The sequence below is a fragment of the Microtus ochrogaster genome, unplaced genomic scaffold, assembly GCF_000317375.1.
Source record: "Microtus ochrogaster isolate Prairie Vole_2 unplaced genomic scaffold, MicOch1.0 UNK4, whole genome shotgun sequence".
Classification (NCBI taxonomy): Eukaryota; Metazoa; Chordata; class Mammalia; order Rodentia; family Cricetidae; genus Microtus; species Microtus ochrogaster.
Genome location: NW_004949102.1, coordinates 11,898,544 through 11,918,704, shown reverse-complemented (window position 1 = coordinate 11,918,704; position 20,161 = coordinate 11,898,544). Strand labels below are relative to the sequence as shown.

The 20,161-nt window shown below is 41.2% G+C and overlaps 1 protein-coding gene across 1 annotated transcript in view; it reads right to left on the bottom strand.

Moving 5' to 3' along the window:
* Nup205 (nucleoporin 205) overlaps positions 1 to 19,017 on the bottom strand; it is a 60,313-nt gene extending 41,296 nt beyond the window's left edge. The window contains exons 1-7 of the mRNA XM_026788577.1: positions 18,926 to 19,017; positions 13,101 to 13,243; positions 10,093 to 10,264; positions 8,108 to 8,252; positions 7,626 to 7,785; positions 6,306 to 6,534; positions 5,802 to 5,966 (exon numbers count right to left, since the gene is read on the bottom strand). Of these exons, the coding sequence (XP_026644378.1) occupies positions 5,802 to 5,966; positions 6,306 to 6,534; positions 7,626 to 7,785; positions 8,108 to 8,252; positions 10,093 to 10,264; positions 13,101 to 13,243; positions 18,926 to 18,953 (1,042 nt within the window). The 5' untranslated portion in view covers positions 18,954 to 19,017. The remainder of the gene's footprint in view (positions 1 to 5,801; positions 5,967 to 6,305; positions 6,535 to 7,625; positions 7,786 to 8,107; positions 8,253 to 10,092; positions 10,265 to 13,100; positions 13,244 to 18,925) is intronic.
* Positions 19,018 to 20,161: the final 1,144 nt, after the last annotated feature.

Below are 20,161 nucleotides of genomic sequence, written 5' to 3'. Positions count from 1 at the left end.
AAAAAAAAAAAAAAAAAAAAAGCAACTACTAATTTTAAATGTTTTACACTGCTTTAGATTTTTGTATATTGTATACAAATTTTGTATATTGATACAAATTTGAGATTAATTTTGTTAGAATATACTGTACATACATTTCTACTCTTGTTCAAGGTATTGTACCTATACAACTCATTTACCAACGTAATGCAAATTTCTGGTCCTTGAAAATTATTACCAACTGTTTAGGATAATAAGAAAATGCAGGCTAATAGCTAATCTCCTATTATAATCAAACTTGTAGTCATATAGGGTATGTTTTCAAGGTCAAACAAAAATATATTTTAGATAGGTCACCTTCAAACACTTCAGAGATCTACAGAATGTGGCATTTAAGATGTATTAATAACAGGTTCTTTTCTCGTTTTTATGACAATGAGACATGTCTGCTTCTGGCAGTATCAATCTACTTCAGAGAAGATGACAGGCATCAAAGGAACTCCACATGGAGCTTGCTTTCTTTGTAGCAAAAAATAAGCCACTGGGAAAGACAGTGCCATTTGTTCAACTGCTGTCCTAATTGGACAAGCAGGACACAAGAGAGAGTGACTACCAAACCTTGCCCAGACAAGTCCTTCAAAAACCCTGCTTCACAGAAAAGTCTGTCAGATATTCTAGGCTTGTAGGTTAAAGATGGATGCCCCAACATTGCAGAAGAACTTTGGGTGGCTGTCCAGGCAGCCAGCTGTTTCGGTCATTTGTTACATTTTTTGGGAAGTTGCTTGCTTGGACTTCCTGCTTACTCAGTTTATATTATTTCCTTCTTTGGTCTCTGAAGGAGTTGAAGACTAGATAATAATAGTTAAAAATTTCCTTGTCTACCTGATACAGAAAACAAGTTGTGATAGAAAGTAAATTCGGTACAAGACTTTGGACTCACTAAGAAGGGATAGATATGGGGTATTTTCTCTGAATTTGCCAAATGTAAATGGACTAGACATTGCTGATACTATTTATTGTCTGTATATATCGTATACAGTCATTGTACTTATTGTGTATAGTTTTTCTTATGCTTCCTTTTATTTTAGACAAAAAAGGGGAAATGTGGTGATATTTCATTTGTATTCTAATAAATAAAGCTTGACTGAAGTTCAGAGAGTAAAACAGCCACACTGGTTAGCCATACAGACCAGGCAGTGGTGACACACACCTATTAATACCAGTAGCCACACTAGTTAGCCATAGAAGTGATGCAATGGTGGCTCACGCCTTTAGTCCCAGCACTTAGGAGGCAGAGGTAGGTTGATCTCTGTGAGTTCAAGGCCAGGGTGGTCTTCAGAGTGAGTTCCAGCATAGTCAGAGATACCCAGAGAAACCATGCTTGGACAAAACAACAAAAAGACTGGGGAAAACCTGCTATGTAGTTTATTCTGTCCCACTGTCCTAGAGACCAAATACATAGTCTGCTGCTAAGTATATTTTCAGTGTCATCTGTAAGATTAAGAATACATAAGGAACAGAGTCTCATTAAGAGGAAAATGAATTAGCTGGTTTTCTTTCTTATAAGTTCCTCTATGTAGCCCTGGCTAGCTTTAAACGTGCAATCTGTCTGCCTCTGCCCAAAGAGTTGTGCATATAAGTGTAAGGGTAAGACTAGTTAGGTTTTGGGAGTTCTCTTGTTTCTTTTTGAAGATTTATATTTTATTTTCAACTCTGTGTATGGAGGACTAAGCACCGAGTGCAGGGACCCAGAGGCACTGAATTCCTTAGAGTAAGCTGCCCCAAATGGCTGCTGGAAACTCAAGTCTTCTACAAGAACAGCACAACTCTTAACTACTGAGCCATCCCCATTTGTCTTTTTATTTTATATTTTGAAATAAATTCTATATACCCACCCATAGCATTTGAACTAGAAAACAAAGTATATCATTCTTGAAAAGAAGTTAGCATTAAAAGTACAAGGGTTTAGTACTGCGTTTTCTCATATGTGTCAATACACTTTGCTCTTATTTATTCCCCACTTAACTATACATTCCCCTGCATCTCTATTGTTGGTTCCCTTCCTGCCCTTACTCCATCTGTTTTCATGTCAAGTGAATTCCACTACCTATGCCATTGCCTGCACTATTCCTTCTACTTTCAATACATACGCACAGGCACACACATACCCCTAAATGTTTTCATATGAGAGTTTATAATATTTTGCTTATCATAATAGTCAGTTCTATCCATTTTCCTACAAATGTCATGATTTTGCTTTTCTTTATAGCTGAAAAACAATCCCATGGTTTTTCATGGTCTATACAGCACATTTTATAAAACAATATTCTTAAATCCTTATAACTAATAGTGATACTAATGTTTAAAAAAACCATTAACAGGGGGCTGGAAAAATGGCTCAGTGGCTGCTGTTCCAGAGCACCCAAGTTCAATTCTCAGCACTTACATGGTGGTTCACTTCAGTTTCAGGGGATCTGACACACCTGTACACAGACATGCATGCAGGCAAAATATCAATGTACATTAAAAAAAAAAAGTAACAACTCAGTTTAAAATGCTTAGGATGGGAATAAAGTTGAGTAGAGAGAACATGCTAAACAAGCCCAAAGCCTCGATCGAATTCAGCTCTGAGCACCAAATAGAGAACCATAACAGTACTGACTGTTAAAACTGATAAGAATATGAACATGAAACCTAAGAGGTTTAAGTAGCAAAAGACCTGGTACTAGAAACCAGGACCATAATTCCTAGGCTATCCTTACACATTACTCTAGAGCACAATCTAATGTGCCTCTTAGGATTGGGAAAAAAAGCTGGAGCGATGCCTCAGTGGCTAAGAGCACTTGCTGCTCTTTCAGAGAGGGCTGGAGTTCAATTCCCAGCACCAAGTCAGACAGAACCCAACTGCTTTTAAGTCCGGCTCCAGGGGACCCAACACCCTCTTTTGACCTCTGCACACACATGCACATATATACACAGACATACACACATATGCATAAATAAATAAAGATTAGGTTTGAAAAATTATGGTATAAAAATATGACCATCATGGTTATCAAAATGGATCAGCAGGTGAAGGCACCTGCTGCCAAACCTGATGACCTAAGATGATCCCTAAGACTCACAAAGTGGAGAGAAGTAACTCCTACAAGTTGTTATTTGGCCTTGTGTGAATAGATACACACTCATACACATATAAATGCATGTACACAAAAAAAATAAATAATTCTTTATAAAAAATTCTGATAATACACCTACTTAAAGTTGGTTAATTTTGTGTCATAAAAATAGTAAATTAAAGAATTAGAAATGAAAAAGATGTAATTTGTAGGTAAGAAAAGAAATTTGTAGACAAATATAAAAATCTAATCAGTTATCTACTCACTGTAATTTTTAATAAACTGTACAAAGAAAAGACTCCTAACAGCAGAGACTGTTTCTGCAAACCCTTTGGAAACAACGTAATACTGATGAACAAAATGTAAAATGACGTGACCGGTAGGATAATGATACCTACTGAAACACAGGCTGGGAAAGTGGGTGAAGCCGTGCCCTAGCATTGGTGAGTCAGGCTCTGGGTTCACTCAACTGCCAGTATCAGAACAAAACACTGACATGGGTATAAAATGTCAACTTGATTGGAGTTGGAATCAGAGAAACAACTCTGGGCATGTCTTTTGAGGACATTTCCAGAGTGGCTTTCTTGTTGTTTTGATTTGGTTTGGGTTTGGTTATTGAGGCGTCACCACTACTACATCCCTGATTGGACTGGAACAAGCTTTGTAAACCAGGCTGACCTTGAACAAGAGATCCGCCTCCAAAACACTGGGACTAACTCCAGAGTTTAGCTGAGGAAAGACCCACCTTAAATGTGGAAGTACCATACTAGGAGAAAAGACAGCAAACTGGCACGTGCCACAGTGCCCCCCTCGTCTGGACTGCAGACAGGCCATCAGTTCGTCCTCCTGCTGCTGTGCCCTATCTGCCACAACTGCATCCTCATGAGCTACAGGAACCAGATACCCTTCTTCCCTTCAACTGCACCTTGGTCAGTCACCAATACATAGACACCACCAATGAATCCTACAGAAGTGACGTTTTTTTGTATTTCAAGTTACAATGGAAGCATAGCTTGCATTTGACAAGGGAAACCACTTAAATCATAGTATCAAGAAAGTAGACAGCAAAATAGGATGCCCTGTATAGTAACACAGGTTTAAGCCAACTCCCCTATCTATGCTTGATTGATCCAAATTATCTCCTTTCCAACACACCGAATTTACAAAACTAAATTTTCAGTTGGATACAATGTGGAAAAGCTTGTGAACAAAATCAAGAATGAAAATTAAAAAAAAAAAAAAGATTTTAAAAATAGTAATTAGAGGGGCTGGGGAGATGGTTCAGTGGTTAAGAGCATTGCCTGCTCTTCCAAAGGTCCTGAGTTCAATTCCCAGCAACGACATGGTGGCTCACAACCATCTGTAAAGAGGTCTGGTGCCCTCTTCTGGTCTTTAGGCATACAGACAGAATATTGTACACATAATAAATAAATAAATGAATAAATAAATAAATAAATAGGCATACAGACAGAATATTGTACACATAATAAATAAATAAATGAATAAATAAATAAATAAATAAGTAAATAAATAAATAAATAAATAAAGCAATTAGATGGTTGTGGTGGTAAACACTTAATAATCCAGCACTCTGAAGGTAGAGCCAGAAGGATCAGTAGTTCAAGCACACCCTCGGTTACATAGCTTGGGGCCAGCCTGAAGTACACGAAGCCCTGTTTAAAAAAGAACTAGGAATGTAGCTTACTGGCAGAACCCTTATCTAGCACACATGAAGAAGATTCTAAGTTCAATCATCAGCATCCAAGAAAGAAACAAAAATCGGTGTGACTCGGCCTGCTGGAATTTTCAACTTTTAACTTACTCTGAAGGTTAAAGAGCTCTGCCACTAGATCCAAGAAAGGAAAGTAACCTATGAAGTTCTTCTCTGAGATAGCGAAAAATAGTGAGTCTTGGGACTTCTTTATAAGGTTTTGAGGGGTTTTTGTTGTTGTTTTTGATATAATATACATTGCCCTGGCTAACCTGGAGCTCACTCTATAGACCAGACTGACCACAAACTCACAGAGATCCTCCTGCCTCTGCCTCCCAAGTGCTGGGATTAAAGTACTAGCACATGACACTGTTCCTGGCTTACAAACTTTTATCAACAGAACTTATATTTTCTCAAGGTCATATATACACATGTTCTCTCCCCAATTTAAAATATGATATTTGAAAATAAATACACTTGAGGCTGGAGAGATGGCTCAGTGGTTAAGACCACTGGCTGTTCTGTTCTTCAGGTTTCATTCCCAGCACCCACGTGATAGCTAGAAATCATTGCTAACTCCACAGGACTCTTGGGTCTCAGGGAAAATAAGATACACATGTGGTATACAGACATATATGAAGACAAAACATTCGAACACTTAAACCTAAAAAAAATTTTTTTTAAGATTTATATTTATTATGTATACAGTGTTCTGCCTGCATGTGTCCCTGCAGGCCAGAAAAGGGCACCAGATCTCATTACATACATGGTAGTTGCAAGCCACCTTGCCACCATGTGGTTGCTGGGAATTGAACTCAGGACCTCTGGAAGAGCAGTCAATGCTCTTAACCTCTGAGCCATCTCGCCAAAGTTTTTAAAGGAAGATAACAAAAATCTTGCTAGGTGTGGTGGCTCAAGCCAATTATCTCAAACTTTCATTAGCTGATGATACATCCCTTCTCCTAACAATAACAAGATCACCTACAATTTACCTGTTACATCAGGTAGCTGGGATATTCCCCTCAATGCCAGTGCCCAGGCAAGTCTAACAGTGGCCTGCAGCCCAGGAAGCTTCCAAGGTTGTGAGTCCTGGAGACGAGAATGAATTGTTGCAATGTACTGTCTCTCTGTCAACAGTGGAAGCTGATGAATCATATCTGAAAACACAAAAATAGACCACTTCACCAAAACAGAACAGAAATAAACTCTCACTTCTGATATACAGGAATATCTACAAGTCAAAAACACTCAGCATTTTCAAAGGGAATTATGACTAACTAACATTATTATTTGACAAAACAAAATCCACATTACAGTTAAGTATGATACAAACAGACCTGGCAGCCTAAGTCTACCTCTTGGACTCATATGGCAATTAACTCCTGAAAGTTTTCTTCTAACACACACACACACACACACACACACACACCCTGGATCACACAGTGAGACTCAAGGAAAAAGGCAGCCTTAAGAGGTATAAATACAAAATGCAGTACCATCTCGTTCCTCTGTGCTTTGTTCTATAAAGCTGGTATCAAAACAGTAGAGAAGAGCCATGAGGAGAGCCAGATTCACTGCATCCAGAGAGCCGTTAGCCTCAACCGTTACTCTTTCCAAATGTCCAATAAGGAGGAGGGTATCATCTTTGGCGAATGGTGACTGACAAGCCCAGGCAAAAAGACTTTCTGCCAGAGATTGCTTGCACTCCTTGATGAGATCAGAAACCTACAAGTGAAAACATAATTGTGATATAAATTTTATCAAGCCTGGTGTTGCAAAATGTAGACTATCTCCCATAAAAGTCGACAAAAACCGCTAATTAGAATCCATGAGTGATGTTAAAATTATCAGAATTCTGAAGAAATTCTAGGGTTTAGTTCTCTCTTTTCAATTCCTTAAGAAATTGTGGTGACCAATTCCTTCAACAATTCATTCCAGAAATAACTAGACAACAAGTAAACACTGACAGAGTAACTGGAATAACTATAAACCAATTCCATGAGCAGAGCAGGGTTTCCATAGGAGTGGCTGCTCATACTTGACTTCCAGAGGCAGGTTGGAGGCTAGCCTGGTCTAAATAGCAAGTTCCAGACCAGTCAAATACTACCTAGTGAGATCCTGTCTCAAAAAAAGGGGAGTGGGTGGGAGGTAGTGATGGTGCACACCTTTAATCCCAGCACTTGAAAGGCAGAGGAAGGTGGATCTCTGTAAGTTCAAGGCCAGCCTGGTCTACAAAGTGAGTGATAGGACAGCCAGAAAAACCCTATCTCAAAAAACAAAACACAAAACAAGAACCTCTGTTTTATGGGGCTGGAGAGGTAGCTCAGTGGTTAAGAGCACTGGCTGGTTTTCCAAAGTACGCCTAGCACACACAGAGGCTCACTCACAACCTTCTATAATTACAGTTCCAGGGGATCCTCTACCCTTTTGTGATCTCTGAAGGTACTGCACACACATGGTGCACAGACATATAGGCTAAATAAACACACACATATTCAAATAAATAAGTAAATATAAAAGGGGGGAAGGATGGGAGAGATGGCTCAGTGGTTGAGAGCACTGTCTACACTTTCAGAGGACCCGGGTTCAATTTCTAGTACCTACATCATGGCTCATAAGTGTCTGCAACTTCAGTTCCAAGGAATATGACACCCTCACAGAGACATACAGGTAGGCAAATGATCAACGCACACAAAATAAAATAGATAAATAATTTTAAAAGGTAGCAATGATGATGATGAAAACAGAATTTTCTTCTGCCTAGGTGAAATTAATTTGACAAAGATTCCCATTAAATCATTTTATAGAACCCTTGCCTCTTTGCGGTGTTTCTCACTGCCCAAACCTCTCTCTCTCTGTAGTTTCTCAAACTCATTATTCACGTCAATCTGTGACACCAAAGTAAGAACTTTGTAAGTCAATCCTTGTTCCATCAGCTCATCTGTAAAGCGTGTTGTCATGGAAACCAACTCTGGACTGTAATGAAAAGAAATAAACAATATATGAACAGAAATACTGTCTTGACAGCAGCCTATTACTACAAACAACCAGGAGGAATTAGTTTTGTTCTTTTCACCCTCTCTCTCTCAGTCAGTTCAATAAGGCTCTAAGTGATTTCTCATGTGCAAACAAGGCAGGTTTAAACAAACTCATCACTCTGCAAAGAGCAGAGCAATGTATTATTCACCTGAGGTCACAGTTTACTGAAACTGGATACACTAAGGGGAAATTGTTATTTCCAAAATTCAAATTCAAGTACTTTTACATTAACCCCTTAAATCCCAAAGAGCAAACAGACCTGAGTTCCAATGTCCATGTCTTCCCTCGTCTAGACTGTATCAGGGTTTTAAGAGAATTTGCAATGCACCGCTTTCCATCCCAATATAAAAGGACAGCTACCAATCCTCTGGTGAGGCCAGGGAAGTGCGACTGCTGATGTTCTCCTAGAAAAGGAATTGATTGTTTAGTAATGAAGTCCAGACGTGTTTGAACTGGAACACAAATCCTTACTCCAAAATTTATTGAAATAAGCAGAGTCTCAGAGTTAAGGGGACCCGGAGGACCCCTGCTCCCTGAATTCCTGGCATAGCAGACTCAGGGCCACCCACCATATGTTAGGACGAACCCCAGCAAAAAGAACAAGAAACCATCACTTTCCAAACTCAGTTTCATCTGACTTCCTACACTGTGCCCTCTTTTCTTCACTCATATGAACTCTTGAAATGTTTTCAAGTTTCCTCCTTTCAAGGTCACTCTCCTCTAATCTGCACCACCTCCTGCCAAAACCTTCCCACCTCTTTCCATGAGACTGTGCTCCTTCACACTAAAGGAGGCTTTACTCACCTTCATTTTACACAAATCTTCTCAGAGTAACTAGAACATGGTGATAGAGGGTATGTGTATTAAATTAGCCTTCTGGGCTGGGAACCTGGTTAAGTGGGTAGTTGTTTGTCTGCCAAGCTAAGGCCCTGGTTCTATCTCTAACACTGCCAGGAAAAAAAGCACAAAGTCCTGAAATGAATTTAAAACTCAAGTGCATTAAGACAACATCCCCACACACAAGGGAAAACTATCTTCACCCTCTTTGAAATTACTATTCAACTAAGATGTCTGTATTTCCTTTGCATGACTCCTTGTGATCACTAATAAACTGCATGTTTTATGGAAATACTGGTCTTTACATAGTAGCCACAAACTAATTTTTTTTTTCCAAAACAGGATTTCTCTGTGTATCTCTGGCTGTCCAGAAACTCACTCTGTAGACCAGGCTGGCTTCGAACTCACAAAGATCTGCCTGCCTCTGCCTCCTGAGTGCTGGGATTAAAGGCATGCACCACAACCACTTGGCTTACAGAATAATTTTTAAGTATCTGGGATTATATATGTTTGTGCTAATCCTCTAGCAGTACCTTACTACTGCGATGAGAATAAAGTCCAAACATCTGCACTTTCCTCCACTAGCCCCTATTCACCAGGTTCCAGGCTCAGGAGTCTTCTTCCCTTAAATGTGTATTTATTCAAACCGGAAGCACATGTCTTTGTACCTCTATCAGCCTTCCCCAAGAAATCTGGGTGGCTGGGATTCACAGGTGACTCAGGCCTCAGGTCAAATGTCCTCACCTTGGAGAGGCCTTGACTAAGCCCACTAATCAGACTATCTTAAGTCCTGATATCCCTATGCCCCGTGCCCACCCAGTTTATATTCTTCCTAGTATTATTAAAATTATCTAATTTTTCACCTAGATGCCCATATCTACCTAGCCTCCTCCAGAAGACAGTCCAAAACAGCAGTAAACCTTGCCCTCCTACTCATTGCATGACAGAACTTGCCTTGAGCCATGCAATTCTAGAGATGTAACTTAATCTTTGTTAGTAAATTACTATGTCAAGATCTACCTTAAGGCAGTTCATCAACAACTGGGATCACTAAGCTTGCCCTTTAATCCAGATAAATTAAATATTTTGAATCATTCTGTCAAATAAATGATATCTTTAAAAACAATCTGCTAGGGGGCTAGACAGATGGCTCAGCAGTTAAGAGCATTTCCCAGCACCCACAAAGTGGTCCACAATCACCAGTAACTCAAGCTGCGGGATCTAACACCCTCTTCTGACCTCCCACAGCACTAGAATGAGTATGGTGCCCATACACACACCAGGTACACATACATGCATAAAATAAACAAATAAACATTTTAAACCCAGCATTAAATTCTAAGTCAGGAGTACATACCTTCATGACTCTGTACTACGTACCAGAGTTTTACCCAAATGTCAACTTACCGGCAAGGAGAAGCTCAACAGCTGACAACTCCCCAATATCAAAAAGGTTACTGATGATAAAAGCTTCTTTAATGAGCTGCTCAGGGAGAAGTCTGGTTCCTTGTTGCCCCTGGATGGCAACACCCTCTGTACTGGCTTTCTGAACCTTCTCATGCTGTTGAACGTTTTTTGGCTAGAATGATAAAATTATAATCAAGCAATGAAAACAGTATATTGGAGGCAAGGTCCTACAAGTGCTCCTAGCACGTCTTTTCATGATAATGCAGCCTGACTTGCCATGGCAGCACAGACCTCTAATCCTAACACTCAGAGGCCAGGTAAGCAGAGTCAAGGCCAGCCTGGGTGAAAACAAAAACAACACAGCCTGGTAGCATACCAAACTGAAGTGTTTCTTATCTAGTAATCTAGAACCGGAGGATATGAGGCAACACTTGGCACCACCTTCAACTTTTTAATTCAGTACTACCTTCTCAAAACTTCTACAAAGTTAGAAAACCCAGAGAAAACACAAATAATACTACTCTGTTTTCCACATGTTCAAGCGACTTTTCTAGTTACATACCAATAATCCAAACAGACATATAAGCTGTATTAAATAATGAGCAATAGCATTACTTTGTAGAGTTAATCATGGATTTTATTTGCTATAAAATCTTTCTCTGTGTGTGGTGGTGGGGATGTAACCCACAGATAGAAAGATGGTAGGCAAATGCCCTAGCACTGAATTACCTCATTAGCTCCCCCCTAAAGACTCCTTGACTGAAATGTTTACAAAAGACACAGAGAAGTCTCTGCCAGATAACAAACTGTCAAAGTTCAGACCCTAAAGAACTGCCTGGGTCATTTAGCACAGCGCCTCTACCAAACAGAAATGGCACCAAGGTAAGTTAGGTAACTTGTTTGAGATCATGAGGTGGTGTAGGAGGCCCTTCTGTATTTGTATTGCTTTCATTGGTTGAATAAAGAAACTGCCTTGGCCTTTTGAAAGGGCAGACTTAGATAGGCGGAGTAAACAGAGCAGAATTCTGAGAAGAAGAAAGCAGAGACAGGCAGACACCATGATTCTCCTGCCTGAGACTGACACTGGTTAGCATCTCTCCCGGTAAGCCATGACCTTGTGGTGCTACACAGATTATTAGATATGGGTTAAAGCAAGATGTGAGAGTTAGCCAAGAAGAGGCTAGATATAATGGGCCAGGCAGTAATTTAATTAATACAATTTCTCTGTGGTTATTTCAGGGGCTAAGCTAGCCGGGCAGCCGGACGAAAAGCAGGCCCACTCCTCATACTCCAATGAGGGAGAGTCAAGATGGAAGGTTCAGCAGAGTTGACTCCCAGCTCCAGGCCAGGGCTCCTTCTACTAAGGAAAATCACAAGAAAGACAGGCCTGGTGGAACAGGCCCACATCCCAGCTAGCTACTCAGGATAGTAGGTCCAAGGCCAGCCTGGGTAAACTGAAAAGTTTCGAAAATAAAAAGACTGTTAAAAATAAAGTACAAAAAGGGCTGGCAATACAGCTCACGGTAGACTGCTTTCATAGTATGCACAAGAGCACAAGATTTAATCTCTAGAAACACGACCCACTCCCAAACACACACAAGCAAGAAAAAAAGGAAAAGCAAAAGAACTAAAAAGCAAAACGCCAAACTAGTGAAATGGCTTACTGCAATAAGGAACTTGCTGTCCCATGCCTGGAGACGGAAGCTCAATCCCTAGAAGCCACAGTGAAAAAAGCAGACTCAACCACCAAAAGTCGTCTCCTGACCTCACTCATGCACTATGCATATACACACCCACACAAGATAAATGCTTTTTTTTAAAAAAAAAAAAAAAGCAGTAACTCACTTCTTGTAGCACAATGTTGTAAATCTTACATCATCATACTAGTACATTAAAAAAAAAACTGTCAAACAGATATGACTGTTCATGTCATTTTATAATCTCTGCATTCCAGAGGCTGAGACAGGAGGATAAAAGCCAACCTGAGCTACACAGAGTTCCAAGCTAGCCTTAGATACAGCTGATTACTCTTATGAACTACCTCAAACAAACAACCAGAAAATTGCCCAGGAGCAAAGGAAGGAGTTTGTAAACTCAAATCCCTCCACTGTAGTACCTTCCTACTTGAGGTGTCAAGATACAGTAATGATATGTAAAAAATAATTCAGTTAATACAATTTACATTACACTCTGGAGACTTAAAATTCAGAAGGATATCTGGAAATTCATAATCAGTGAAGGTCAGGGTACTAGGAGAGGCAGAAACTATAAGGCACCAGCATTTGTGGGATATGCTGCATTTCCTAAGTCATCTTTAGATACTACACTTACCACTTAGCTGGAGATAAATTCAATAGTAAGTTCCATGAAAAATAAAAAGACAATAAACTGTTTGGGAAAGGGGCATTTTGAAAAAGTCTGAATTGCACAGCACACTTCAAGCACCAATGTTTACACACTGAGAGTTCACGTGTCTCTTCTTTTTGTTTTAAGGTTTATTCATTTATTTACTATACATATAGTATTCTGCCTGCATGTGTACCTGCACCCCAGAAGAGGGCACCAGATCTCATTATAGATGGCTGTGAGCCACCATGTGGTTGTTGGGAATTGAACTCAGGAGCTCTGGAAGAGGAATCAGTGCTCTTAATCACTGAGCCATCTCTCCAGTCCCTGTTTTTTGTTTTCTTTTTCTTTAAAAAACAAACAAAACTGTGTTGGTGAAGTGGTTGAGCAGTGAAGTCTCCTGCCACCCTGCCTGAGGTCAAGTCCTTGGTCCCATGCACTGGAGAGAACTCACTACTGAAGTTGCCCTCTTCCCTCCATCTTTGGACCATAACATGCTCATGCCCACACCCCACATAATCAATCAATCAATCAATCAATCAATCAATCAATCAATCAATCAATGTGACTAAAAAGATAATCACTCTCCAGATCTAATTTTTTAGAAAAAAAAATTAAAGAAGAAGAAGCAAATCTAAGAAGCAAAGAAGAAAATTTCTTACTGGGTTTTTAAACAGTGAGATGAAGTCCGGTTTGTGTTTCTTCAAAATCATGTCAAGAAGGTGGACAGCTTCAGGTTGTCTTCTCCAAAGAGCATTTACGACTGTGTGCCAAATGTCTTTGTAGGGCCCCCATAGGCTGGCAGCTTAAAGAAAAATAAAACCATCATGAAATAATACATGTCATCTACATGTTAGTCATACTCACACCTACTTTTTAGTACACAATTACCAAAGGAAGTATTAATGGCCATTCTTAATATAAAAAGATACATATGTTACATACATACACCAGCCAAAAACATAATAGTACAGTTCATTAGAATTCTTTGGCAACAATATAAACTTGCTGTCTAACAAGAATAAAAAAAAAAATCAAACAAACTTAAAGTGGATTGTCAGTCAGCTGAACTTGGCATTTAGCATAGCAAATAAGGAAGTTAGGACTGATCTACGTAGGTTAAGCCTGCCTAAACCCAGACAGACCGTTTATTCAAAAATCACAGCAAGGGGAACCACAGGCAGTAAGACAAACAAGCCGGGCCTTTTAAGTGTTGCGAGAGGGACAGGGCAACTCTCAGTAGTAGAGCATGTGCTCAGTGTGTGGGGACCTTGGAATCAGCCCAATGCACACACACAAACACAATTAAGTTTAGGAGACTAACAGAAGTTGTGAACAGGAGAGCCTGGGACCACAAGTGTATCTTGGCAGTGGAAGACAAGCTTATCGTGCAAAATGCCTGGCTCGATCCCCAGGACCAGAAGCACTGTGTCAGGTCTTCTATGTGAGGGTGTGGAGAATAGGAGCCAACACATCTCAATCTTCCTTAGCAAGCATCATTCAACTTCCTGCTTTGCTTCTACTTCAATCCCATTTGCCAATCTTTTGATTACAAGTATAGCTTTTTGTCAGCCAGATGTAGTGGCACAAACCTACAACAAATATCAGCTATGCGGTCAGATGAGGTAGGAGAACTCCTGAGTGAGATATGCCTGGACAGCACCTCAAGATCCCAAAGATCCCATTCCAAAACAAACTAGCTTGTCAGGCGACCCTCTCCAGTGACGAGCCTGCTGACAGAGCTGCCACAAGTACCCCCACACATACTGCTACCACCATCAATGCGTTAGAGTGCAGGTTTGCCTATGGGTCTTTCCTGAATTTTATTAAAGAAGTCAATCAACAGGACCTAGTTACAGCTAGACACACTGACAAAAGTCACTTCTGAGCCTACCGAACTGACCCTTGGCCCTGGTAACTTCTCTCAGGACCATTTTCTTGACCCTCTCTTTGTAAAGGTAAAGGACAGCATAGGTTTGAGCTTTGGATTGCAGCACAGACTAAAAAGTTTGAGCAGTAATGTAAGTACTCTAAGTCAGGGTTACTCAACTAGCACACTCCATGCAATTATACCCTCCAAAAAAAATACAGTTTTGGTCTCAGCTATTAAAACAAGTGGGGTTCAACCTGTAGTTTGTGACCCCAAAACAAAATAAATAAAGCCAGACCCCAAACATACAACTAGCAGAGTGGACAATGATATTCTAGGGCATGGGTACTGGACTAGGAAGTGTTGGGAAGCCAAGGTAATAGTAGGTAAGGCGGTAATGGAAGCTACACTAAGGTGAGAACAGTGAAACAGGAAGGGCCTGTAGGAGTAGAAAGGAATTAGAACTGGCAACTGAGTGGGTACAGGATCCAAGGAAAAGTCTCCAAACTGACCCAGGGTGGCTCAGTGTAGAACTCAAAGCCCTGGGTTCAATCCCTGTGGTGGTGGTGGTGGGGGAGTGATGGGAGAGTTTCAGGAAAACCGGAAAAAGTCTTATCACAGAGATTTCAGAAACAGCCATGAAGGCACAAATACATCTGTAATCCCAATCCTCAGAAGGCTGAGGCAGGAGAAAAATTTGAGGCCAAACTAGGCTATACTGTAAAACACACACATACATACAATACACACACACACACACACACACACACACACACACACACAGCAGGTGCCTATGGAGTCCAGAAAAGGGCATTAGAGCCACTGGAGCTGGAGCTGCAGGTGCTGAGCCTGATGTGAGGGCTGGAAGCCTAACTTGGGCCCTGTGTAAGAAGAGCACTCAGCCACCGACCCACCTCTCCAGCCCCAAATTTAGTGGACATTTTAAATCCTCATCAGTGAGCTTTCAGGGCAAAAACCAGAATCCTAAGCACCCTGCAAAGGGTGGCAATGGCCTACCTCGTCAGATCTATTTGCTGTACCCCTGCCGTCTTGATCTTTAGGTCTTTGAAAGTGCAGTCTTTTCTCCCGACTGTGGAACCTACCTGGTATACTCACATCCTTAAATACTTATCTTACCTCATAGACATCAGTCCATTCTCAATTTTTTTTTTCACTATTAGTTCATTCATACTTCCCAAATCCTTCCCTCCCCCGACCTCCCCAGCTAGGTCAAATACCCTTACTATGAACCCTCTTGCCTTGATTACCTTTCAGACCACTTAGGCAACTGAGTTTGTTTTCTTATTGAACTGAACTTACCAGTGTCTCATACATGGTGAATGAGTAAATGTGATATCCTAGAAGTATCCCAAAACATTAAAAGAAATAAATATACTTCTCAAGGTTAGTAAATTATATTAAAAATACACATTTAGAAGTTTGGAAAAATGTAATGCTCTTCATTTCTTACTGGTAAAAGGATAATTACTGAAATTGCGGAACTAAATAAATCTTATATACTTATGTTTGTTGATGTGTTGAGATTCATCATCACTGAGAAGACCAGTTGTGATTTGTGTGCATATTTTTGATCTGTTACTGACTGACTCATTAACAGGAAAACACCCAAAACTTTTCTATGTAATTTACTGAGCTTGTACACTAATCATGTGTAGTTCATAGACAGTTATTAGTTCTTCAGAAGTCTTTTTAAAATATTTACCTTTTCAATTACATGTATGCATGTGTATGTCTGCACAGTAGTGCATTGCTCATGGAGACCAGAAGAGACCTAGAATAACAGACTGTTGTGGGGGAGTGGTAAGGATAGATGTTGGGAGGAACACACACACACAATTAAAAATCTGTTAAATTTGGTGAACTATGTAACATAGAACCCTAATCAGAGCTGTTTAGAAGGACAGAAACAAATCAAATGCTTACAACCTTAGGAGGCATAGAAACAAAGGGAGCCAATGAGTGCATACCTAATCTCCTACAAGGTTTGACAATGGAGAAGCAAGAGAAATGATAAATAAACTAAACATGAGATCAAGGTAAAGACAGGCTACTCCGTGGATCTCTGTGAGTTCGAGGCCAGCCTGGTCTACAGAGTAAGTTCCAAGTACACAACAGGTGCCAAAGCTACAGAGAAACCCTGTCTTGAAAAACTTAAAAAGAAAGAAAGAAAGAAAGAAAGAAGGAAGGAAGGAAGGAAGGAAGGAAGGAAGGAAGGAAGGAAAGAAAAGAAAATGGAGGAGAGGAAGCCACATAAAAGAGAGAAAGAGTAACAAAAAGGGTGGGATTTACCTTGGGCAAGGTCGCAGAAGGAAGCTAAGTGCAAAGGTCTCTAGATTCTCAGGCAAGGGAGTGAAAAGATGCCTGCTGGCTTTTCTTTCTCTAGGTCCACTGGAGGGTAAAGGTTTGAGAAGCAGAAAAGGTATGAAAGAGTCACCACTGTGAATAAAGCAGGGTGACCAGGTAGCCTGTCATGTCGGTGGCTGCTTACAAGCTTGTTTGTGAGTGGATCTCCTCAGCAGGCATGGCAGTCACAACGGTGAGAGCCATTCGGTCCAACCCAAGACAGGTGTAAGAACTCTAGCTGTCAACAACCCTTTCCTCCTCCACCCTATTGTATGTTTAAGCTTTTGTTGTGACTAGAGAAATAATAGAAAAAATGGCAAAAGACAGCAGCTTAGCTACTCTTGTGAACAGCAGCATCAAGCATATTCACACAGTTGTTGCAACATAGCATTACCTTTCCAATGCTGCAAAGCTGAAACGCTGAGGCAGGCCTAGAGCTTCATGCCTGTAGCCTGTAACCTGTAACCACACAGCACTTGGGAGACTGAGGGAGGTTATTCTGGGCTACACAGGTAATTGCAGGCTAGCCTATGCTACATCATGAGACTGCTCCCGCCACGCACACATTTCTCTGCAATCTGAAACTTTATACTCATCACTACCACCTTTCACTGTTCTAGCCCCTGGCAACTGCCATTCTAAGCCCACTTTTTTAAACTTCTTTTTAGTGTAGTTAACTTGGTAAGTATAGCTGTTTTGTTTTTGTTGTTTTGAGTGTGTGTGTGTGTGTGTGTGTGTGTGTGTGTATGGCATATTTCACAATGTCCTCAAAGGTCATACAACATGTATCATTGACAAGATCTTCTTCTTAGTGTACATGTCATATTCCACTTATCCATTCAGCTATGGATGCTTAACTTCTTCCCAAAGATGATAAATAAAAAGAAAATAACTCTCTTGACTACTGGCTTTTTCAAATGTATTCTTTTCTTGCCGCCAATTTCTTGCTCTCCTGTACAATGTCCACTCCTGGGAGCTACTGACAACTAACTGCTTCTTTCCCTTCATGGCTTGTGTTTAAGAGTAAGGAAAATATATAAGTACTAAAAATATATGTAACACAACTACCACATGGAAGCCATGCCTTTTAAAAATTTTAGTAATATAATATTTATCTCCGTCATAATATTTATGACGTCACAAAATCAATGAAGCTGTGCTTAAAACCATTAACGGTTTAATCTTGGATAAATTTAACCTCTACAAGTCTTTACTTCAAAATTAAAGCTGAGATATTTAACCACATTACTCCATGGGTTAGAAAGGAATTAAATGAGATAAAGGAAGGCTAATACTTGACCCAGTGCTGAGGCATAGTACGTGTTCAATAAACAGAAAATTTCATCTCTACAGAACAATTTATCATACCACTTCTGAGATAGTTTAATGTTCAAAACTCAGATTTGGGCAGTTTTCAAAACTATTAGTAACGTGGCAAGAACCGGTATCAAAATAAACAGTTTAGAAACCAAACACTCAAAAGTGCTCCTGAACGACACTGCAAGCATTTGTTTTACTGACTCTTAAAAATTGCACTCGTGAATCAAGTGTCTAAATCTGATTTCGGGAGAGCCACGCCTCATGCAGAATGTTTGACATCTACGTCCTCCCTGCTAATGGCCAGCAATGTGCTCCAGGAACAAGTCAAAAGCCATCCCCTTTTTCAAGCATCTCTGGGGGTTCGAATCACCAAACGATGACCCGCCCCAACCTTTCCATAACTCCGTCACTATCCGGGTCAGCAGTTACGAAGGTGCAGGAGGGGCGACACCCGCAGGGTCGGGAGGTATCTGCTGAACCCCTGGCACCCCCTTGCCGGGCACCTTCTGTAAGGTGCTTGCAGCTTGCACAACGTCAGTCCCCACCCTGTGCCCGCCCGGCCCACAGCCTGCTTTGCGCTTCCTTCCACCCTAGGCTCGGCCTCAGTGCCCGAGACTGCAGCCGTACCCCGGCGAAAGCTGGGCTGCACACGCACGAAGGACACGAGGTGGGAGGAAGCAGGCTCAGGGCCTCACGACCGGCTCTCCGCCTCCACTTCCAACACCCATCTCCTCCCGGGCAAAGCGGCAGCCGCGCCGCGCGCCATTCAAACTGGGAGGCGCGGGGCTGCAGGCCAGAACGCGGAGAGAGCAGGCGTCGCGCACAGACCCGCGCCCGCACTCCGAAGAGCCTCCCCGCGCGGGCGCTCCCTCCAGGCCGGCCCCGCTCTGCCCCGTGGGTCCCCGCGGGTCCCCCACGGCCCTGCGCGCTCACCCGAATTTACCGCCAACAGCGCCGCCATCTTGGAGGAGGACTGCCGGAGCTCTCCTGCCGCAGGGAGGACCCCGGACCGGAGGGCCTGCCCGCGGCGACGCCTGAACAGAAAGGCGCCCCGAGTCCCCCTGAGAACCGCGTGCGGGGCTCGAGCAGGTGTGCGCAAAACTCCGGACTCGGCTCTAACCCATAGTTATCGATTCTCACTCAGACCATTCCCGTTCAAATAAGCCGAGGGCAGCCGGTTCGGAGACTAATCGTGCACTGCATCCTGGGGCTTGTAGTTTATTTCTAGTGAGACGCGAAGTTAGCTAGTATGAAAAACGTACATCACTGGAATAGTAAAAAAAAAGTTCTTCGAAAACGCCCACCTATGGTTTTATAAAATCCTTAAAAACAAATCGTTACCTTCATTTCAATTTAAATTGTATTTGACTCTCTTCCTTACCTTGAGAGAGTAGAACGAAGTGAGTCTTAAGTGATTATGGCATTTCTATTTAGTAAGCATATTGTGTAGACATAGTCACACTGTATTATGAAATTTTCAGACATCTGCAAAATTAGAATACGATCTGCCCGGTTTAAAAAATGTCACCCATTTGCTTCCTCATCCCCAAAAGATTATTTTGAAGTAAATTCCAGACACAATTTCATAATAACCAAGCGTTTTTCTACCTGAATGACCAAAAAACTAAACTCACTTGTTAAATTTTTATTTACTAACTTTTATGTTTTTATATGTGTTTAATTTTACAGTACTGGGGATTCAACCTACGGCCTGGCTCATGTTATACCCAAAACCCTTTTAAAACTCTTTCTTATTATTTTACCTTATGAGTATGATGTTTTGCCTGACTGCATGTTAAGTCTGTGCGTGGTGTATGTATGTGCCTGGTGCCATAAGAGGTCAGGAGAGAGCTTCAGATCCCAGAACAAGAGTTACACGGATGATTGTGAGGGGCCACTGAGACAGATTAGAGAGAGCCGCTTCTTCCTTGGCACGTGGGTGCGGGAGTGAATCACTGTTAAGTATTATTAAATACTATCGAGTAACTCTTTTAAAAGCTCAACAACAATTTTATTAGAATTAAAGAGAAAAACATAGTACAGGTTTAGTAAAAATCCCAGCAGCCACCAGGAGAGCCAGAGAAAAAGTCATGCCTTTTAAGTTAATCGTGGACTAGAAACAAACGTCTTAATAAGAAAGGGAAAGAACACAGTGGCGCACACCTTTAA